Raw genomic sequence first — 24384 nt, forward strand, 5'->3', positions numbered from 1 at the left:
AAAAGCAATTTATTTTATAGGAATAAAATCTGAATAAATATTCATATTATAGCCTAGAATAAATATCCTATTGTGTTTTGGATGTAAAGCATCTACATAAAAGTTCATAAGTTTACTTGTTATATCACAATACAAGTATTATGCATTTGTCACACTTTAACGAAGAATACATTATTAATAAAAACCCAATTAACCACAATTTCCATAAATGTCATATAGTTTCTATATTTAAGACACAATAAACTGTGGTATCTAGTTATGTTATTCTGTCACCTAAAATAATGTATTATTCAAAAGGGTCTCCAAAACATTACTGAAAGTTTTGCCGTAAATCCATAATGGACCTCTTTTGAGCATCTTTAACATTTCCTGGGATCCAATAGTAAAATTAAAATTGAACCATATAACAGTTCATAGTAGATTAGGATGATATAGTAAATCAACTTTGATGATACAGCTCTTTATCTTTCAAGAGTGAAATGTCATGCGTCATTTGTTGTCGATGTGGATCAAATCCAGCACTTACACTACATGCAAATTCCTCTGTCACTCAACCTTGAAAACCATGAACAAATCACACAAAACAGATTTTAAGTAACAATTTTTAAAGGTGTAATTGTGTTCCACAAATCAAAACAGAGGCCCAACCAGAATTATTTTATTTCTTTGACCCCAGCACCAATTACATTCATTGTATAGAAACATACACCAATAGCTCACACACCCGATTCGAGGATATACTCAATAACATTTCAACAAAAAATACTCATAATTCCCAATGTCGAAATAATCATAACCATGAAAATATAATAATAAACAGTGCAGAGAATATGAGAAGGATGCAGTCTTAGTTTGACTTTGATGTCTTCTTTTGTAGCTTTATTTTTAAAGATAATGCAGGTTTGATGGCATTTTCAAGAAGTTAATCGATTCAGAAAACATTTGTATGAATGTGAGATGCATTCAGCTTGGCATTTGTGAGAAACCAGACGTATGTTCAGATGAACACATGTACAAAAAACACATATGTTCAAGAAATAATCATAATATGGCTCACAATGGATTAATAAAACCCACCAACTGATAACATATTGTGTGTGATGAACTGAAAATAGCTTGATAATGATTTTGAGAACTTGACCAAAGTTTCTTTACTGTTCTTTCAAAACCCAAAGTGATTTGAAGATGTAGACAGTCTTGCCCATAATGGGGTGTGGTGGGACTCATTTAAGATAAAGAAAAAACAGCATGATTTTGTCTCCGTAAACAATGAAAAATGCAAAATAAAAAAAGGATTTTTTCAGGTTTAAAGGCTAGATCTCTATTAGTGCATGTTTCATTTTTTCTATAGGGGCGAGCACCCAATGACCCCACCCTGAACATTATAAAAACAGGACATTTTTATAAAATTCAAAAAACAGATTTTTACATCTGTGATAGATTAGGAAATCTAATCCAGCCGCTAAAATTTCAAATCCACAAAATAAACAGCAAACTGATATAATTTACAGATGATATGAAACCGTCACTGTGAGTGACAATCTACTCCTCAGCTAAATAAATTAGCTATTTCTCCCAAACAAAAATAGTAATAAAAATAACCCTAAACATATTTCCTGCCTGCCATCTTATTTACTATAAAATATATATATATTTTAAACTCCCCTGCAACCATGTTTTTATTTTATGATTAAATCATTGATCACCCAAATCCCCCATATTTCACATTAATATGACTAACATATGTAAAACTAAAATATTCTGTATTTCTATAACCCCAAAACATTTCAAATAAAATGCAAAAAGATCCAGAAGACATCACGCAAGACAAACACAGAGGTTGAGCATATGACACACTTCATACAGATACAGGCTTCACCAGCAACATCTTGTGAATCTGTATGGAACAGCGCCTCCTGCTGGCCATAATGAGTTACATCAATTCACCGGTAATAAAACCCTTACAAAAAACATGTACATGTACTTGTAGTTTACTTGTGATTTGACTCCAATACTACCTAGGACTAAATTGGCCCACTTTTTAGTTTATACAAGTTTACATTTAAGTGTAAAATTAGTAAACTTTGAGTTCACAACTAGTTTAAAACTTTGTGCTGCAAGTGAACTTATACTACTTTAGTAGTTTTCATAATTTAAGTTCTTTAAGGGAACTTGTCATATTTAGGGTTTATTATTTATATATTTTATTGCTAGGATATAAATATGTTTATAAGACCGTAAATGTGAAAAAGTATTGAATAGGCTACACAATCAAAACACAAGCACAAGCTAAATGTTCTGAAATGTTATTTTACATAAGATGGTATATGTTCTCGTTTTAGTTTTTAAGTATACTAAAAGCACACTTTAATAATTTGTGTAAGGGTAGTACCAGTTGATGTGGTCATATGCTTTTGTGACGTATATCTACATACATTTACTCAGCTGACATCATCATATATCTTCAGCTACATCCATTTTCTATATACAATCAAAACCTCCACCCTAAACCTTTTTAAAACCCTTTTATATCTTCGGCATTCATCCCCATACCAATAAAAAAATGATGTGCAAATAGTTGGTAAATACATTTCCAATTGGAAATATAGTAAGGCCATCCAAAATCAACTCGCAACATATATAGGCACAAACAGCTCCGTTAAAGTTGAGATATTAGGCCTATGTGTATAAAACGCTTTTCTCATCGTGGCAGATGCTCAACAGGACGGGCCGCTGTTCCACAGATTCTGTCCACAGATTAGTCAGTAAACATTGTGGGCCAGCGCTGGCACGTCGACACACAGAAATATTATACATAACAGATGAAATTACCTGCGTGGAGAACTAGGAAGACAAACACAGGAAACACAGATCAGATCCGGAATAAGGCCGACCATTTGCATAGAACATATAAATCATCCTGCGTTCAACATTCACGACTCTTTTCTTTTACAATGAGAGGTTTTCAAAAGGCCAACATGGTTCTGCAGCACAGTACATAAAATGTTTCTTATAAAAAGCAAAAGATGATAATAATACCAAAGGAAATCCTTCAGATATCTTTCAGGAAGGTTTTGGCTTTTAAGCTTATGTTTCGCTCACTTTCTAATAAACATTTGAACAAATGAGACATGTGGATTTTGGATGTGAATTCCAAGGTGACCAGATGCCCCGATAGCATGTTTTACAAACAACGTCACACATCTAAAAATATGTAATTCAGGAATACCAGTTTAGACTTAAAAATAATTAAAATGAAAGTGCTTTTTAAAAATGGAAGATAATTCGAAAAACCAAAGAAAATGTAACGATCTGGCATGTTATTTTCAATAATGTGGGCGATGTTTGTAAATGTGTATATGACAATTGTAACAACGAATCTATTTTTCAGTGCGTGTTGATAGTTTTCTGTGTTTAAAGGTGATCTCTGTCTTTATTTTTGTTATTGTGGTCATCTGGTTACCCTAGTGTTGTACTCTGTGTTGGATTTGACATTATCGTGTAACGCGTTGTTGATATTGACGGAAGCACAAAATCAACCCTCATGAACTCCGCTTCTCTCTGACACTGAGACGGTAGAAAGCACCTACAGGATTATCAGTTTGTGGGAGGGGACTCGTCTCTAAGTTTTTCTTGGACCGGTACCACTGGACAGCGCTGGCTGAACGCTGGAAAACCAGAGAGCTGATCGGGGAGAGGGCGGGACCAGGCTGGGCAGGTATCAGCTGATTGGCCCGTTTGTCTCTCCATCCTTGTCTGATTCGTCCTGTATCTCGTTAGTGTTTCCTGAGTCGCTGCTGGCGGATGAGCTCGCAGAAGGAGAATCTCTGGGAAGAAAAATATAAAAAATTTAATCTGTACATGTCAATAAATGAAAATAAATGCAAACATGAGTTATTTCAGTTTTTATTAATATTTTGAATATTTATATCTATCTATTAAATTATCGTCATCGTTTCCTTTTTAAATGATTTTTATTTACTCTTATGTGCTAATTTTCTATTTATGTATTTTGCATTTATGCAATATTTTTATTAAGTGCCATTTTATTTCTGAAAACCATTTCAGTTCTAGTTAGATTTTTTCTCAATAGTAAATTTAGTGCCTCAAATGTACATATCTCATTTTTACTTCATTTAAGATTCTTAAACAGTTTTTAGGCCTACATTTGACTTTATTTCAATTAACAAATATTTTAATGTGTTGTAATGATCCGCTACTATAGTAAAAAGTTGAATTCTAACATTGATGAACCTATTCATCATATACAGTATGCATGATTTCTTTCATAGTTTTTTTATCAAATGAATGATTTTTATTATTTGCATGATGTTTAATAATTTTTCGCGATTATTCTTTATTAGTAATGATGAAATTGTATTATCTATTCACCATGCAAGCTCCGTATACTGTGAATGCAGTAGTATGGCCTCTCATGCATTAGTGCTTCAATATGCAACAGGATTTCGGACCAATTAGAGTTCACAGTGGGAGGGATTAACTGTCATGGGTGTGGCCTTATATTAATATAAATGATATGAGATGAATCATTTTGTGGCATTATGTTTAATTGTGGCATTACTTGTTAGGGTTTGTCTTTATGATTTTTAATGTCTAAGACAAAGATCGTTGTGGCACTCGTATTAAGAACTGTTGTTGTTGTGACAAACGCCTGTCTGTAAAGCCGTGACTCATGTGAGAAGATTCACCTGCCACCCTTGATCATTCTCCTGCACGTCTCCATCTGAACATCCAGCCCTCGCTTCATACTGCACATGTCCATGTACTCGTGTAGATGTCTGTTCATATCACTCTTAGCTGTGGCCAACTCCATCTGAGAGAGAGAGAGAGAGAGAGAGATTAGTCTCAGATGCTTCTCTCTAAGTAGCTAGGGAGAAAGAAAAAAACTGAAAAATATGACTGCAAGGAGGTGTTAAACGAATGTAAAGGTAAGATACAAAATGAGAAAAGTTCAATAATATTGACTTATGATTGCAAACTTGACAAATCTGAGCCCAGTTTGAGACATTATTGACATCTCTTCTGAAACTCTAATGGAGACATTTCTAAAACGCAAATATGACTTAAGCATCAGTTTCCATTTGCTCTCCATTTAATCTTATCGATGTCTAGGAAAAATAAGTGAGCTATTAAAGAGATCTCATATGCGATTCAAAATGAATAAATCTTTCCACACACCTCAATCTCTCCGATGGTTTTCTGGTATTCTTGCTCTCTGTTCTTGAAGAGCGACTCCGTCTCATCAATGAGACTTCCGAGACTGCCGTCCTGAGAGTTCTGAGACGGAGCGAATAATTGAGAGAGTTCATTTCACAAACCTTTGAACTGTCCAATACTAAGGACTGATGCAACACAATAAGCATGGCCACAGAACTACATTAATGCATGAATTCAACTTTTTGTTGCCCGAAATGACACAACAATAAACTAAGTAACCGTCTCTTTGATGCATTATAAATCTCATCGCAGTCTCAACGAGGAGACTTGAAGAAAATCTCATCCGTGATTTGTTTTTTCTATGTGCAGACGTCGTGTTTGTGGCCCGTCAGAATGAATAAACTCACAGGGTCATTGGCGTCTCCGTTGCAGTCCGGAGGACCGTTGGCGTTGTTAAACGCACAGGGCACGTTGTAGTTTGTAAAATCCTCCCATAGCAACAGCGTATCGTCATTCTCCTCCCATGTCAAACTGTCACAGTCGTCATCGATGTCGAATGTCTCCCTCCTAGCAACACATGAGTTATCTGAATGTCTGCATGCGAGGTGAGAAACAAAAAGAGAGAGAAAAGAGCGAACGGGACGTGAAGAAGAACACAGACCGCCACCACAGGACAAGATACATGAAGAGAGAGAGCGAACACATCCAAACATGCGCTCTAAAACCGATCAGAGCTGTACCTGCAATTCTTCACACCACCACTTGGGTGCACCGCGGCGCAAATGTAAAAACCTGCCTGACTTTAGGCCTGATCTGAGCTGAATGTGTCTTTGTGTGAGGACTCACAGCTGGTTGAGCATGCGTTTCATCTCATCTGTGATGTTGATCGGGACGTCGTCCTCTGATGTGCTGGGATCGGCGTCCATCTCAGACGTTTCCTCATCCGAAACCGGCTTCTTCTCTTTCTTTCGACACGCTACAGCCGTCTGATGTACACAAACAAAACAAGTCATGCATGGGAGCCGGAGCTGAAGTAATGTGATAACCGTGTGTGCTGTTAAAGATGCTGCGTCAGCAAGTCTTGTGTTTTGTGTGTCCCGTGTGTGTGTGTGTGTGTGTGTGTGTGGTACTGACTCTGTCTGCTGGTGCTCTGGACGGACTGACGTTGAACATCTTGGACATGTCTTCAGAGTTCCTCTGTTGAGCTACATCACACAGTTTGGCGGTGATATCTATTCTCCTGCAGATGTCCATGTCCACCGTCATGGCCTTCTCCTGAATCTTTGTGTCGAGGTCGGACATTTGCTAAACAAAGAATCAAAGGTCAGTTTCTGCAAACGTAACGAAATCTAGTTCTGTATAAACTATGAGCATCTGATGCTGGAGGAGCAAAGATCTGATTCATGCAGACATGTTTCGTTTGAGACACAAATGATTTGAAATATTGAAACCTGGCTCGTGAACATTTGTTGTTTTAAAACAACAACGTTCACTTATGTCCAGTGTTCGAATTGTGTCAAGGCTCTTGGGGGGGGGGTCCCCTAACCAGTCCTATAAACACAGCGGCCAGTACAAGCATCAATCACATTGGATCATAATTTGACCACTTACACGCATGAATGTCCTTAAAATATTAATAATCCAATAAAAGAGATCCACATGAGATACAGTATATTTCTTGATTTATTTTGCAGAGACCATGCTATCGGTCTTGCTGTAAATCTTTTTTATTTTGCATTGTCGCCTACATTTTATTATAAAAAACAAATTTCATAAGATTTTGCCTGGTTTGATGTCTTTCTCGCTGAGACAGCACTCATTGTAAACTCGTATTGATAGCAATAGGCATAACATATTTTTTAAGTTTATTATAAATTTAACATTTCTTACTGTAGATTTTCCTGTCCTTTTTTAATTTTCTTGTCTTTTGTATATTATTGTAATGCGGTTTTGTTCCCTTTTTGGAATATTAGTTAAAAACAAATTGGAGAGCGTGAGGGAGAGGACGCGCCAAAGTCAATAGTGTCTGTCTGTCCAATGCTGCCAAACCAGCCAGCAGCCGTATGCTGAAGCGTATGAGCGTATTAACGTGATTCATCTGCTGATAATGAAGATCAACTATATGCAAATAATCCATATGAACCAATGCAGGGTACAAATGTCGTTCCTTTGGGCAAAAGGGTGGCCTTCTGGTCCAAGTCGGAGCTCATGTTTGCAAAAGGGAGCGAAAGAATGCACGTTTTCTGAGGGAAAGAAAAATATTCTTGGGGAAACGCAAATGTTTTGCAAAGGAACGCAATATTAGGGAGAACAAAAGCTTTCAAATATTTTTTCACCAGTATGTCCCTTCAGTGGCTCGACCGCATGGCATCTATTTGACAATGTGAGACAACATCGTAAATAAAGAAAGACTTGCATACAGTATCAAAATAATACTAGCCTTAAATGTTAAGATAAACGCTTTCAATATGAGAAGATCCCCAGTTTCTTGGTGCGTCATCTCTGCGCGCCTAAGCATGCATGGATTTTTCAGATAAAAATGACATTTTTATTTGCGTCTTATGAAATTTGCACAAATAACGGACAAACGTGTTTTGTTTTGAGTGATGTTTTGACCAAAAATAATTTAGCCTTTTCGGTGGTCTAGGTTTTATGAAAAATCAGGGGTCATTATTTTAGACCTTATGAGAGGTCCCTTAAGGCTTATGAGGGGTCCGGGACCGCCCCAGCCCTTCCTCAATTCGAACCCTGCTTATGTCTTACTTTTATGCCCTACAAACTGCGACGCAGAAAAGAGTCAAGTCTTTACTCCCATTATGACCGCTGAAAAACAATCAGGGATGTTCTGAGTTCAGTACAAGTTCATATGGTAAAACATCTACTATCACAGAAAATCATTTGCACTTTAAAAAAGTAAAAGTACAATGGAAACTACAGATAGGGTAGCCCAAAAGGAATAAAAGCTAGCCCTAAAATAAACATTTATCGTTTGGACTAAAATATGCCTATTTATTTGAAGTTAATTATATTATATAAGTAATTATTTATAGAATCATACATCCCGATTGTTTAAAAAAAATGTATCCTGGCAAAACACATGGACTGCAAAAAAAAACTCTTTTAAAAGAAAAATGCATGTGCTTAAGCACAAATACAAGCGTCTCATTGATGCTTTTAAACGTTCAAAGTGCACAACACCTTTGACATCAATAAGTACAATTACTGTAACACAAACATTACTGTACAAACAAAACAAAAACTGAGGGATGAGTCATAATTTCTGTGGAATTCCACTGATGTTCTAACTGCTGTCAATCTAATCTTGTATTGAATCCAGAACGTTTCTTTAATTAATCTCATGCTGTCAATAATAAACTCATCAAATCATAAATCAAATGTCATCGTACACAATTCACAGGGCAACACGTTAGTCTTGTTGTAAATCCACAGGCACGCAACAAACCCGAGCAGATCACCAACGTAAACACATCGTGGGAAACAATTGCTTTAGTTTTTTATTTTGTTTAATATTGGACAGAATCACCCTGGTATTAAAAACCCAAAACAATTGTTTCCCTTCATCCAATCTAATAAAGAAGACGCTTTACACAGCACATCTTTCACTCTCTCTTACTTTCAGTTCCAGGAATTGATTTCGGTTCTCTACAGCTCTAGATGTGTGCCGTCGGCCACCCTTATGACAAACAGCAGGTTCTACATAAGTAAATACATCCACCCTCATGTTCATTCAGAAATGATGATGAAAAACAGCAAACGTCATAAACCATAAATCCAGACGACATCTGTATAAACGGTTTATTATTCTTCAGCATCCAGGTCAGCTGGTGTAAATCAGTGTTTGCACGTTCATGACTTGACAATGAGACTCTCAGCGTGTGATTCTCACATGAAAAGAAATACTCACGTCGCTCATGAGACTCTTAAAGACAACCAGCTCTGCTTTCAATCTGTCGATCTTCTCGTTCAAGTCGTCCTGGATGGCTTCAGACTCCTGAACATTCTGAAGACACAAAGAGCGACGTATGAAAACATCTCCCGTGCTTTCTATCGCTGAACGCAACACACACTTTCATCAGATCAATGGTTGGAAAGAGATCGATACGGCTCAGGGAAGCATTTAAAAGTCAGGCTTGGAGCATGTTAGGACTCTCTTGGGAAGCTTTGGTTTTGCTGACCCATAATCCAACACACACGCGCAGATGCAGACGTTCATTGATTTCTCGCTGCGTCAGCGGTGGACGGCAGAGGACGATGTATTGCACCTTCATTTTTGTAGTGGGGGGGGGTTTGGGATGCAGCTCTGGGTCATGTCGGTCCTGATGGGAGAATGGAAACTGTTCTGCAGCTGACGTGGACGTCCGGAATGAAGTTATGGGTTTATGTTTAAACACATGCCATTCAGAGCACTGACCCAGATTGTTGTAGAGATCACACATGAGTTTATATTTACTCTGATGAGTGAGAGAAGCTACTCAGCTCAAGATTTAGAAACAGTATGAAGTCGCGCGCCGAAGTGGGACCAACCTACATTTACATATAAACCAACACGATCTCACAGCAATGCGTAAATATTTTACAAGGTTGCTAAACCATGCTTTTTATACACGCTTTTTAGTTGGATCTGCTTTTGCACCAATGATGGTTTGGTTAAGGGGTGGGGCTTCATTAATGCTTTTTTCTTTAACATTCCTAATTAACATTGTAAAAAGTTATCATTTGTATGAATGTGTACATGTGTATGTTTTTGCGTCAGTCAATGTTAAGTTAAGAAGTGCTTTTGCGTCACAATAACCTTGTTTATGATCATTTTTTTTCGATTCACACCGGACAAATTTATAGGAATTAGCCACCTCATAAACAATAAATAGTTAAATGAAATAACATCAGTCCATATGAAAACAATCCTTTGAAATCTAAAGCTTCATGCTTTGTGTGAAGCACAGATAGAAAATAAAAAATAAAGAAAATAAAGTCTCTATAGGTCGAATATAGAGACTTTTTGAGTATTTATTTCCTGTTTGGTGCTTCAGAATGATCCGACTGTAATGTATATTATTATATATGATTAAATTCTGCATTATTCCATACTATGACCCGCAAACTCTATTTTGTGGGTTTAAGAACGAATTATCATCGCAGTGAGAGAGTCTAGACGTGTGGTATGCAGGTGAGCTCACCTCCTGTAGCGTCTCTATCATCGACTCCATCTGTTCTCTCCTCATCACCTCCTCCTCCCACCTGAAAAACACCACACACCTCTCATGAACATTACATACTTTATATTCTCATTTCTTTGTTTTGTCTTTGAATTTGAAACGTGAGGGATACCAACCAAAAAAACCACATGTGCATGTAAAGGCGTCTTCACACAACTATAAATCTAAGATTGTAAAACCTATTCTTAATTTGGATTGCGCCTAGTAAACCTGAACATGTTCGTCCTCGTCCTGACTTGTTTGAGTTTATTACATCACATTACCTCATGTTTAGTGTTTTGTGTTAGTTTCACAAATATACTGTATATCTATTGTGGTATTATTGATATCAAAATCTTTCACAGTGAAAACATCTTTACGCAGTCGACACGCATCAGGGTAAGAGTTTGCATCGCATCATCTGTGTTTCATTCTCAAACATTGATCTGTCAGGTCAGGATTCCTCCGGTAAACCCCTCGGCTCTGTTCTGCTGGCGTCTGTGGTTCGGGCAGATCTGAAACCTAATGCTGCGTCTGAACTATCAGACAAAAACCATCACGACCGGGACAAACAGTCACGCTGAATCTGTGTGATCATGGTTTATATTTATGTGAATGAAAACATACACCATGAAGCACACTTGACATATCTCGAGCATTATTCATATTGGAAAATACTCATACGTCACAGCAATATTTGTTATCCAGCCGTAGTTATTCTCTGAGAATCATCACAAACAAACCCAGAAGTAAAATGTATGGGTGCGTTATCCTACCATTACTGCAATGCAAATAATGTCCTTTTATTTCTTTTGGTTTTGAACTGAATCCAAATATGAATGGGTATGACGAAACAGTTAAAGATAATAAATCAACTACATTTTAAATAGATAAAAAGGTTCATTACGATCAGAAAAACCTCGAAAGTTTTTCTAAAAGTAGACTCGCTATAGATCAAAACATCACATTAGGTTACCCTGTGGTTTCTATCCATTTGGTTTAAGGCAAACTGCACAGTAAATTAAAACCAGGAAACAAGAAACCACAACCTCCCAGAGAAGAACTTCAACCCTGAACCATTAGTAAAACAAAGTGACAGCTGTGAAGAGGCATTATAATGTAAACACTGATGGTTTCTTTCTTAACAGCTGTAAATCAAATCATTCCCGAGGCATCACTTCCTGTTGCCACAGCAACCGTTGAGACGTCACCAAAATAGTGCATTGAGCATATCGGCCCCTCCGTCACATTTACTGCCTCCCGTGAGCGATAAAGACCCCCTCTCTCACTTCTGTTACCCCGGAGAAGTAAACGGTGGACATCTCTCCTCGTAGAATGTGGACCACAGCTGAATGAAGGCACAGACTGATCTGATGTCAGCCCACTGATCAGTCACAGCGCTTGTGGTCACTTTATCACCATGAGTGACTGATCTGAAACCTGCTCCTAAAAACACAGAAACTCTCACACAATAACACAGAGAAAGGCCCCTGAAGCTATAAAATGCCACACTGACCAAAACAACTACAGACCTTTTGCTCTCTGTTGCCATAGAGACAGTGACACAAAACACACCCCTAAAACCATGGAAACCTCACAAATGACATCGTTGTACTGAGCTCCTAAAAAGTTACATAAAGGCCATTTTTCGTGTCTGTCTGTCCGTTTGAATATCTTTCTGTCTGTCTGTCTGTCTGTCTGTCTTCCGTCCATCCATCCGTACATCCATCCATCCATCCATCTATCTATCCACCATTCACACATACATCTGGTAGAGATCTATCTATCTACATGTCTGTCTGTCTGTCTATCTATCTATCATTGTCTGTCTGTCTTGCTTGTGTATCTATCCGTCTGTCTATCTATCTGCCAACTATCTATCCACCATGCACACAAACATCTGGTAGACATCTGTCTGTCTGTCCGTCCGTCTACTATCTATCCACCATGCACACATACATCTGGTAGACATCTGTCTGTCTGTCCGTCCGTCTGTCTACTATCTATCCACCATTCACATATACATCTGGTAGACATCTATCTATCTATCTATCTATCTATCTATCTATCTATCTATCTATCTATCTATCTATCTATCTATCTATCTATCTATCTATCTATCTATCTATCTATCTATCTATCTATCTATCTATCTATCTATCTATCTATCTATCTATCTATCTATCTATCTATCTATCTATCTATCTATCTATCTATCTATCTATCTATCTATCTATCTATCTATCTATCTATCTATCAATCATTGTCTGTCTGTCTGTCTATCTATCCACCATTCACACATACATATGGTAGACATCGATCCGTCTGTCTGTCTGTCTATCTATCTATCCACCAAGCACACATACAGCTAGTAGAAATCTATCTATGTATGTCTGTCTGTCGATCTGTCCGTCCATGTATGCCTGTATATTTATCTATCTGACTGTATATCCGAACTTTAATCTATCCATCTGTCTGTCTTTGTATATGTCTATCTGTCTTTCCGTATATTTATATGTCTGTCCGCTTGTCTATCCTTCCGTCTGTTTATTTGTCTGTCTGTCTATACTGCTGTAGAGTAAGACACTGCTGGTCGTGTCAGGTAGACGGCGGTCACTGAGTCCAGTTACCGCCTGCGTGTTTGGAGATCAGGTGACTCTGGCTGGAGTGATGGTGATCGAACGCTGCAGAGCTCTGCGGGTCACTAGAGTTCATCAGCTGTATCATTTCCTCTGCGGACACAGCCAATCACTGCGCAGAGCATCACTTCCTGCCGGGATGCAGAGCGATGTTATCACCGATGCAGAGAACAGAAGGACAGCGTGATCAGCACGGACAGAAGAAATCACTATGTCTGATGAAAACGAAAAATGTACAGCTCCTATAGTGATGAATGATTCTGAAGCACAATTCAGTAAACACTGAACTTCATCTCCTCTGGACAGAGTCTGGAATGACAACAAATCGTGAACCAGACCCCCGGCAGGCCGTTCTCAAACGCTCTCATCTCCTCCGCTTATATGGACGGCGAGAGCGTTTTTTCCGTTTGTTTGAGATGCAAATATAGATGCAGAGTAACCTTACAAGGGCAGACGGCAACACATGAGGATAAGGGTGCCAAAAAGTCACCTCACAGATATCTGACTGATGACGGGATGCTCCAAAAACAATCCCATCATGCACTGCAAAAAAATACCCTGTGACAAAAAACACAATGAGACCGAACTCACAGAAAATTCAATGAACAAACAAAAAAAGGATTTACACACTAGACTAGACTCACAAACTAGAATACTTTCTTTTTTAGGTATTCTGTTTGGTACCCGATTAGATCTGTTTGTTGGCATGACTCATTTAGATGCGAGCGCACATTGTGCTCCTGTTCTTAAAGAAAGTGTGCGACCTGTTCCCTCATTCTCATTTATTCAGTCCTCTGTTGATCTGTCCGAGCTGAAATACTGCAGCACATCCAGGAACCAGCAGTCACAGAAATGCGAGATCAGCGGTTTGTTTGTATGTAGAAGTGACCGTACACATGATTCAACTGAAATCTATGGAACGCACAGCACACATCCTTGGGCACTCAATGTGATAAATCACATACACACACGCACACAGCCGCTCTGTGATTTATCACTAATACTCTTGCTGTGACTCGTTTATTCGCCCCTCTGTGACAGGACCCGACGTCTTCACCGTGTGAGTTTATAGCATGTCATGAGCAAATATTTCACACTGACCACATTGTCCAACATCCAGCTTCTTCTCTATGGCTATGGGCAGGAGAGCATACTATAACATTTTTCCAGTATGTGTACTGTGCACATTACACCAATTTTCCATATGCAAGATATGATTTTGGTTGCTACCTTGTGGTTTATGGACTGTTATGGTGCTTGCTCAGGGCCACAAATAAAATATAAACCTTTAAAGGAGTAGTTCACCCAAAAACGCAGAACACAAAAAAAGATATTTTGAAGAATGTCGGTAACCGAACAGAGCAGAACCGATTCACTTCTACTTCATGGACACAAAACCAATGCAAATGATCGGGTGCCGTCACTAAGTCTGTCATTTTATCCTCAAGAAACAAACGTTTTTCGGAATGACAAAATATATTTACATTCTTCAAAAGAACGTTCTTATTTCAACATAATGAATTCGGCTCCGCGTCTGTATCTCTGAACTTTCGATGCTTTTCACGAAGAACAACAATAGCGATGCCTGTCTTAGCAAGCAGTGATAATGACATGAGAGCTGTTATTAAGAATAACTGTTAGCCTTTATGTTATAAACCACACGAGCAGGTGAAGACAGAAACCAGAAACCACAAGAATGTCTCCCCGTAATAAAGTCATTAACGTGTTCCTCTGAACGATTTAAGGAATTAGTATTGTGCAATTATATACTGTAAATAGGGAACATCAGTTACAAACCCTTACATGATTGTGTAGAATAGTGCAATAGAAAAACCACCACTTTAAAACCACCTAAACACTATTCATGTTTAGGGCCAGTTTAAACCTGCAAATGACCAGCTTATACAAACACAGCTACCGTGCTTCAAGACCTACCTAACTAGCATCTGAAGGCTTTTTCAACAGCTTGGCACAGTCACAATAACTTTAACTACTGTCGCTTAGTGAAGAATGGTCATTTCTAAACTGGGTTGTTTCAACTAATGTTTGGGTAAAATATGGAAAACCTAAAGGCTGGTTTACATTAAACAAAATATGATTTACCCAACCGTGGGATAAAACAACCAAAAACAATCTTTTACGACAAAACTAAAATAAAATGTATTGTTTATCTAATGATCAACTTTTTAACAAACAGATTCGTGAGCATCAGTTTTAAAGCAACCTGACATAAACTCAAATCCACAAAACTCGAATAGGGACATGATAGTATGAATCAGGAGTGAATGAATACATGACTCCTCTGATTCTCGTCCGGCCTCTCGTCTTCCTGGAGAAACAGAGCACATGTCACACATACAGAACTGCAAATAGAATGAGAGAAAATAGCCCACACCTCAAAATGATCTCTGACAGGATCAGTGGAGTTCGACCTCAGCGTCTAAACTCCAGACCCATGAGAACTGACTGCAGGAAATTACTTAACCGTTACTTGGCTAAACTTGTCTCTCCAATATTTTGAACCTAGACTGCTATACCAAGCTCAACCTCTAGATGTCAATGTACCATACGATTTGCGTCAAAACAATATTAATATCTGGGAATATACCTGGGACCGCATGTTGCAATACATTATATACCTATCACATTTACAGCTGTATATGATGAACCAGTTTTTCCTAGTAAACACAAATTTTTCTTTGATAACTCAATGATAAATGAGTTTTCTGGTTCACCCTGAACTTCGATTCTTTCCTGCTACTAACTGTATGTCAAGAAAGTACTAAATATACATTAACGTCGTCCAACAAACAAACCTAATCCCAAGAAAACGGTAACAAATCCATAGACATGAGCCATACAGTAAAAATAGGTGCCACCCCACAATCAAAATTTCCACAAGCAAAGGCTGTGAAACTAAACATAACATGTGGTATAAAGAACAAGGGCTTTGGAGACTCGCGTGTGTTTTCAGTGATGAATGGCACAGCTGTACTCACACATGTTGAAAACAGGTGTGGATATCTGATACAACACGCATGGTCATACAATATCACGGCAAATGATCCAAGTAAAAATATCTACAGCAGGAGTCTCCAACCTTTTATAAATGAGGGTTATCTGAATTTTAAAAATAACCTAAGGGTCTGTTTTGCGGGATAAACCAAGAAACATATTTAGAAACAAATTTATATTATAATGCAATGTAAGTCGCTTTGGATAAAAGCCAAATGCATAAATGTAAATGTGCAATAGAAAAAATTAAACGGCACAGATAATCTAACGTTCCGTCTGTCCGGCCACAACACGGCACGGATTCGGCAATGCTCACGAGATCCAGTGTTAAACAAATTGCAGTAAAGTCTGTGTTTATCTCATCTGCCGTGCGCCGTTTATCCATCACGTATCCACCCAGCAAGGTTATGTCCACACCCCAACACACCTCAACACTTTTTACATGAAGGTGTGGCCGCAAAATACTTGTGCATGTTAAGTCGCGAAAAAACGTTTAATTGTTTTAATAACTTGTTACTGCGGCCAAGAGCGTTTAAATACAAGTCGTTCCAGTGCGTTTACCTGCATCTCTGATGCTCACGGCGATGTTATTCATACCCAAAACATCTATGAACATAGGGATAACCAACCACATTTAAAGACCACGTGCTTTCCTTCAGTTGTGTTTTCTTTCTGTAACGTGGATAGCAAGACTTGTTAAGACGAATTCAAACAAATAACAGTATTGCGTCAAGGAAAATCGGGTGTCAAAGAGTCAATTGTCCCCGGAATGCTACATAAACATTTAAGTGCTTGATTTTTGTTGTAAAAGATCATAACCATGCATTTGGTAGAATAATTGCAAAACCTTTAGTGCAAATATCACTGTTTAACTATGGTTACTACAGTAAAACCATGGTGAATTTGTGTTTACCATGGTTTAACTATAGTAACCATGTTGGTTGTATTTGTTGTATCATGTATAAAGTTATTATACTCTTTCATGGTTAGTTTCTTAGTTAATTTCATTACCATGCTCTCAAGTTATATGAATAAATGTACCTTTTCAAGATCAATATATTCTATATTTATATTATTATATATATTTAGAAAGATGTTGCCCCCATAGTTTGTTAAATGGCAGCTTAAGACAAGATATATTAAGGTATAATTGTCTTTAAATGCAAAGCTTTAAATGGATCATCTCGTTATCAATTAAAACATTGTACTTAAATAATGTACTTCGGGGAAAACACATTAAGCTCTTCATTACTGAAGGGGGGATTGGAAAATACAAATAATTAAATATTTAACAAATATGATGTTTCTAAACAAAACTCAAACAATGAGAGCAACAGGATTTTAGCCTTTTGGTGACCTGCAGTTTCTCAATTAGTTTCTGTGTTTTGTGCCAGAAATGGTGAAAGCTTTAAGAGCTAATACCAAATTCTCTTTAGAAGTCTAGAAGGTCGATAATGCATTAAAACAAAGAAAAAATACCTTTAAGTCACCTAGAAATCAGCCTGGAAAGCAAAATACTAAAATGGGGAACAACATTTTATTTGATGAATTCAATTCAAAGATCTTGCAAAAAGCCATTAATTGTTTCATTGAGATGTTAAAAGAAAAATAACAGAGATGAAATGGGTGTTGTCTTCATGCACACACGGTTTTCCCCAAAAGTTAACACCTTTCCAGACACGGGTGTGAACCGGGATGAGACAACAGGTGGGGTTGGGTGGACTGTAGAACTCTTACATTACAAAATAAATGTGCATCTTTCATAATATAGAGGATTTGACCTTCTTCAGATGGTACGATCATTTAAATTTAAATTGTATTACTAATTTTCTGCTTGCTGACAGATCTTTAACATAAATAATAGCAGCTGTGTGTCTTGACCTGTTAAGGACACGCCCTGATTTCCTCATCACTTTCACTTAAATAATACATTAATGTTAATCATTTCTGTCTAATACTGCCACACAAATGCAGTTTAAGCAATAGAGAAGGGCCTCCACCGACTCAAGTGTGATGTTAGAAGAATGAACTCAAATCATCACCCTTAAAACTCAGCCGGTCATGGATGAGACATGCCGTGTTGTGATGGTAATACCCAGAGTGCACGTGCATCGGCTTGACAGAGATCAGTGAAGATCAAGTGAATCTGAATCAGTGCGGCCAACCCAAAACATCATCCACATGTCCATTCCACCGGTATGAGAAACACAGCTGTTCATCTTTACATATCCAAGCACTTATTGTGTGTGTCAAGTGGTTATCCTTTATTAATCTGCCTGACCAACCCTGAAACAAAACATTCAGTGGAACTAAGAAACAAGTGCCTGTTATATTCAACACTTTATATTCACATGTGATTTATATTCCAGCACAGAAATGATAATAATGAAATGTGCTATCAAGCTTCAGCTCTCTTTCAATTCATGCACATGCTCAATAGCTACGTTTTATTTTGAACTGCAAATAAATAAATGTTGGACGCAGCATCACGTTTGTTGTGCTTTTAGAAACGCTGAGAGGTATTATTGATTTTTTTGTCTTTCGTGAGAAAACACAGCACGATTATGGGTGAAATGATTATCACGGCTATTTTGCTCAAACATAATAAACACGATTATTTTGTCAGTTCGGAACTTTTGCTTTTAATTTCACTTCAGCATGTTTATTATACTTTACAGCCAATGAATATGCTATAATCTGCTGCCATTGAACTTCTTCAACGGCGTATTTCAAAGCACGCATCAATCATCTAAACACTCCATCACAATGAATGAAATGAACATTTTGTGACCTTCGGAATGAAACCTTGCGACCTTCATTGTTTTATTATAGATCATTCCTATCGGTCACCCTTCATGTTTGTTTGTGGGTTTTGCAAAAATGTATTAAAATAGTAGAAATGCAGTAACCAGCGTTCTTTATTTCCTGTAAAGTGGCAGTTTAAAAGAAACAAGCTTTGCGATGATTTTCTGACCTTATCTGGAGTTTTGTGCTTGCTTTTACAACATTAATATCACAACGATTGTGCTCAATAAATTGTGGGAAGCATAAAAATAAAATACGTTTCATCGTTCAGCCCAAGAACACAGTATTATGTAGTCTGAATAAAAAAATGTAAAAGGCAGATGACGTTGTCGACTTTTTAATCGTCCTTTCTGAATTTCTTCATTATGCCATCAATTGACTAAATGGTAATATTTGTAATTATGTTGCGAACCGAATCTGCAACACTTCACACTGTGTTAATGGGCCTCATGAGAAACTGCTCACGGCCTTCAGCTAATGAAAGCTTTAATTTTTAACACGCAAAGTCAACCAACATTCAACCTCTGGGTTCTCGCATTGATCCACAGCACTGAAGGTAAATTCAGAGGTGATTCAATTATTCATGGAGGAGAAAATTCCGGCGGGTTGGACTGGATGGATGTGACCCTTCTGAGTTATTTGTGATTTCCATCACTGGGACTTAACTTAGTATTTTTCTGAATTTAATATTTATATAGGCGCGTGTTAATGTTTCATTCTGTGAAAAAGTGACATTTCTCTCAAATTCTAAAACAATTTTGTTTTTTATTCGCAGGGTAAAAAACAAGAGATGCATTCCTTTGCATCGTTTTAAAAACACATTGCTACTGTTTTTACGTGTATTTTAGGATCGGTCAAATATGATGGAATAACCTGATTTCTTTTCTTTTTATGGTGCACGCTGTGAGTCTTTCACATAGCTGGTGGATGATTTGTCCCTCTGAGGTTTGTTTCTGTTGAAATTTAACAGACAGTGGACAGGTAGGACGCAATCCTTGTAGAAATGCATGAGATTTATTTTTTTATGTGGCTGTATAAGCATTTCGGGAGGAACAATGTGTGCTCATTTGACTTCAGTAATGTGATTCTGCAGAATGAAGATCAACACACACACATAACAGTGACCCTCTGCAGTCACACACACATACACACATATCAGTGACCCTCGCACACACACACACACACACACGGTAGGGAGGGACAAACTCCATCAATCTTTTCTCTCTCTTTATATCTCTGTAGTGTTTAACAAATCAATGAACCCTTGGAACCGCTGTGTGGCAATGCAAAGTCACCTAACATCTCATGTGTTTCATGAATCCCTCTTTCATCCAAAAAGCATTTCACATCATCATAAAAACTAAATTTATGTGTAGAATGAAAAGCAACATTTTTCTCTGCAGTTTAGTTGATGGTGTGAATGATATCGCATTATCTGGGACTCTAAATATCTATAAAGATATAATTCAACTTCCATGTTCTTCACACATGCACACATACTATATTCAACACAAAATAAGATATTTGTGCATGTTTTGTGTATAAATAAAACAACGGAAGTCAATTGGAGTCTGCGTTGTTTGGTTCTTCAAAATATCTTCTTTAGCTCTCTACAGAAGAAATAAAGTCATACAGATTTGGGATGACATGAAAATTAGATTTTTGGTATTCGGGTTTATGCCAAAAAGCATCCCAACTATTTGTTCATCTTCGGCCATTTGTTCAGACTCAGTGTATCTGTGGAAGCTAATTATGTGTGTAATATAAACCAGTGAGAGAAGCTGATCTACATGCAATAAAGTCAAAGTCAGCATTAAAGATCAGCAGAGAGGTCAGATATAAAGAATAACAGACACGGCCGGAAGAAAAAATTTATATACAGGAACTGAAGACTGGAAACTTAAGATACATGTATGGCATGATATATACTACGGTTCTGAATCCTTACCATACTCATGACCATAGTATTTTAATCCCTTTCCAAACTACGATACACAAACGAGACAAATGACATCGGTTTAGCTCTTTGTAGGCAATTACACACAAGTATTCAGTACTTGGTAAGGTTGTTATCCAGCAAACTTGCATAAGCACATAATGAGCTGTATCACATCATTAGTTTGATCATTTGAATGCATGTGAATCTGGCGTGATGTGTACTGGCTTACAGGACTCTATTAAAGCTATTAGCAGTAATGTAATGGATATGTCATTTCAGATCATTTTCTACAATTATGTTTCAAGGAATTTAGGCCACAAGCTGTTTGTCCGATGACACACTTTCGAAACGAAAAATATCTAGATTGTTTCAAGTTAACGTGTTGCCGAGCAAAGTGTTCTGCATGGTTTTAATAGTTCTTCGGGTGTTCTTCGTGGTGCCCATGCGGTTTCTAGGGTGCTCTGGATGGTTACTACTACGCGGTTACTTCACAGCACAAGTATATATGTAACACTGGGTTCACACCAAATTTGAATTAAGCATTTTGCACGGGTAAATTACATAAAAGTCAATGCAAAGGCGCGTATAGACACAAAAAGGTTTAAAATATCTGTCAGATCACATCACTCGAATATCGAACTTTTCCCGCGAGTAACAAAGAGCGTGGAACGCTATTGTTCGCATTTGGTGTGAACCCAGCATTAGTCTATAGGGTTTAGAAAGAATAATCTGTAATATCTCAATCTTTTCTACTTTAATAAGATTTAACATGGAGAACATCTATAATCTGCGTCTCCGATATTTCTCCTGAATCAGAAATCTGTCAAATGTCTCTAATGTCATTAGAGTTTCAGAAGAGATGTCAACAATGTGTCAAACTGAGCTCAGATTTGCCAAGTCTGAACAATGAAAGAGCAACATCCGTATAATCATAATAATATAATATATGTTGTCCTTATGTTGTGCCAATTGCTTCCATTGTTAACGCTTCGAATAAAAGCATCTGTTAAATGACTAAATGTAATTATAGGCGTAAACAGTCAATTATTAACCCTACCGCGCCAAAGAAACTTAAAGGTCTTTCCGTTTCTGAACTTGTCTTCGGCCCGTCTGAATAATATATGATGGTCACAGATGACAGGCAGGGACAGGAGGAGAGCACCATTAATGTTAAAGTTCATGAATCACACTTTATGACCAGGATGTGATGCACACAAGGAACAAAAGGATGAACTAAGAGGATGATTTCCTCTCCGCTCCTCCTTTATTTTGTGTTTGTTGTGGAGTGGGGTGGCACAGCAGCAGTATTTGCTCATGAGTCAGCACATGCCTGGGTAAAGATGGACAGTTTCAAAAGACTTCACAAACCACTGAGTCATACATTCATAAAGTCCTTTCAACTTTCTCATTCACAAGCCTGTCAAGAAGCGTCCCGCTCATATTTGAACTCAAACCCTAAGAAGACAAAACGTTAAAATGACATTCTGATCTTTATATATGACCCACACTGAACTGAACAATGCAGAAATTCCCTCTTCGAAAGATTCTGTCTCAACCCAATGACTCAAAAGAAAGTGCAACCCACATTTCATTTGCTTTACAGGTGCTTGAAAAGGCAGGAAGGATTTCACTTTGATCACGTTTTGTGGTGGAACTCTTCGTCGTTGGTCGAGGCAAATCTTACTTTTTCAGGTCACTTTCCAAAACATTTCTTTAAGATTTTCACAATCCAGATGGTCATTGCTAATAAATGTGGATGTAAAAACTTGAGTTAAAATTCTGACATTTCGTTTCCTACAATAGATGAAAACATATGAGATTCTGCCATTAAAAACAAAAAATGGTCCACATATCTCAAAAATATATTGTGGTCTGTGTGCAATTGGACACATTGTGTAAAATGTTAACAAGCAGGCTGGGCAATAAAACAGCTGCAAAATTTGTTAAATAACTTTCAACGACAACAACAACGCAAGAATGTTATTTTGTGAAAGTTCTGCATTCATTACTTTCAGGGTAATACTGACACTGCCTTTCATAATGTACATAAAACAGGCTTGTCTTCATAAAAAGATAATATTTTGCTTTACAGCCACAGAATTCTGAGATTATAGCTCAGTGTTGACTGCCATTTGTCAAATAATGCCTCATGACATCATCAAAAGTAGTCACCTAATGATCATCTTAATGATAATGAAGCTTTTCATTATTCTGAAACAATGTTGCCCGTGCAAGCTCACCAACAAACCTGCGGCCAAATAACCTAAAAACGATTTATCTGGCCTGTATTCACTCTGTCCAGCCGTCCTGCACTCAAAACTGGGCCCTTCAATATTTGCTGTTCTCATGCCAAGATATTCTGCTGCAATGAATCAGTCTCCCCAGAAATGTGTCCAGCAGGCTGATTTTAGGCTTAGAGAACTTTTACCAAAACAACGGCCGCTACCAGAATGCCACTTGAGTGTAAATGAATCAATGCTTATAATAAACCAACATAAATAATAAAACTTGACCCAAATTGTGTCTGTTTTACTCACTTTTTCCTGTACTCCTCTCTCTCGCGTTTGACTTTGGCCAGAACATTATACAGAGCCCTCAGTTCTGGAGTGATGGTGTCGATTTGGACCCCGACCCCATCCGGGTGGGTCCAGGTGACCCCGGGCCCCTGCACGGTCTGAACGCGCTCTCCGCTTCTCAAAACATGCCTAAAACTCCAGATGGTGCCCGGCAGTCTAGATTCCTGGGAGTCGGTCTGGACACCCACCTCACGGGAGAACAAGAAACTCTGATACCTCTGACTCGAGGCTTGCTTCAGCTGGGTCTCCAGAAGTTTGTTTCGTCTCTCCAGCTCATGGACTTTAGCGAGGAAGCAGCGGAACCTCAGGTTGAGGGTCTTCAGGACGTGAATATTAGAGCCCAGGTCGTTGCGCAGCGCTCTGGGTACCGCGTCCGATGGCGCACCGCCCAAAAACCCCTCTCCAAACAACAACGAGCTCATACTTTTATGAAAAAATACAAACGATCTATAAAAACTTACTAGATTGAAATCATTAGAACCCCCTCCAAAGTGGATGTGTCCATGCAGTCCTCTTTACTTGCGCAAAAACCTCCGAGCGTCATGGAGCAGAAATAAGCAATGCCAGCATTATCTGTCTATTCTTGCGGGGAAAAGCATCATTTTCTCCGTGGAAGTGAGGTGGACTGAAGGAGTGTCAGCTCATCTTCTGAGTGTGCAATCTGGAGATCTGCGGCTCATCTCATTGATAATAACGCAGCACGTGTTGCGGATGCTCAAACTATCCGATCACGCTGATGTTTGTCTCATGGTTCTTGTCTTTTGGTCGGGTGGGCCCACTGATCGCAGGACTGTTTTATACCCCACGCTCCCGGCGCGACGGGATCGTGTTTCATGGTCCTAAAGAGGGAGCTACAGATACCGCATCAAACCCTCCGCCCCCATCAGCGCAGCGCGCACGCCGCCCCGGGACGCGGAGACGCGCATTCGCGCACACGGGAGAAGCTTTCCACGGCAACTCGCTATTTTCTCTTAAACCCCAAAATAAATGTCAATAATAAAATGTTTTGATATTAT

General features: G+C 38.2%; 1 protein-coding gene across 2 annotated transcripts; it reads right to left on the reverse strand.

Moving 5' to 3' along the window:
• Window positions 1-641: 641 nt before the first annotated feature.
• Window positions 642-24200, reverse strand: iffo2b (intermediate filament family orphan 2b). Of its 2 annotated transcripts, none has more exons than XM_079482530.1 (9): window positions 23330-24200; window positions 10377-10437; window positions 9104-9199; window positions 6313-6483; window positions 6025-6164; window positions 5586-5745; window positions 5200-5298; window positions 4710-4834; window positions 642-3827 (listed from the first exon to the last, which is right to left on the reverse strand). In XM_079482530.1, exons 1-9 carry the CDS (start codon window positions 23788-23790, stop codon window positions 3722-3724), a joined length of 1419 nt encoding a protein of 472 aa, XP_079338656.1. In that variant the 5' UTR covers window positions 23791-24200; the 3' UTR covers window positions 642-3721. The 2 variants fall into 2 exon arrangements, with proteins under 2 accessions (XP_079338656.1, XP_079338655.1); XM_079482529.1 differs by having other exon boundaries at window positions 3597-3827; window positions 5586-5772.
• Window positions 24201-24384: the final 184 nt, after the last annotated feature.

This window comes from Barbatula barbatula (genome assembly GCF_947034865.1).
Source record: "Barbatula barbatula genome assembly, chromosome: 20".
NCBI classification, from domain to species: domain Eukaryota; kingdom Metazoa; phylum Chordata; class Actinopteri; order Cypriniformes; family Nemacheilidae; genus Barbatula; species Barbatula barbatula.

Bases quoted from the DNA above. Each gene is read 5' to 3' on its own strand.
- iffo2b (XM_079482529.1), bottom strand. From the start codon at position 23,790: ATGAGCTCGTTGTTGTTTGGAGAGGGGTTTTTGGGCGGTGCGCCATCG. The intron at 5,773-6,024 runs GTGAGTCCTCAC...CCTCGCATGCAG, and splicing joins AAACGCATGCTCAACCAGCT to ACATTCAGATAACTCATGTG. The intron at 4,835-5,199 runs GTGTGTGGAAAG...TCTCTCTCTCAG, and splicing joins AAACCATCGGAGAGATTGAG to ATGGAGTTGGCCACAGCTAA.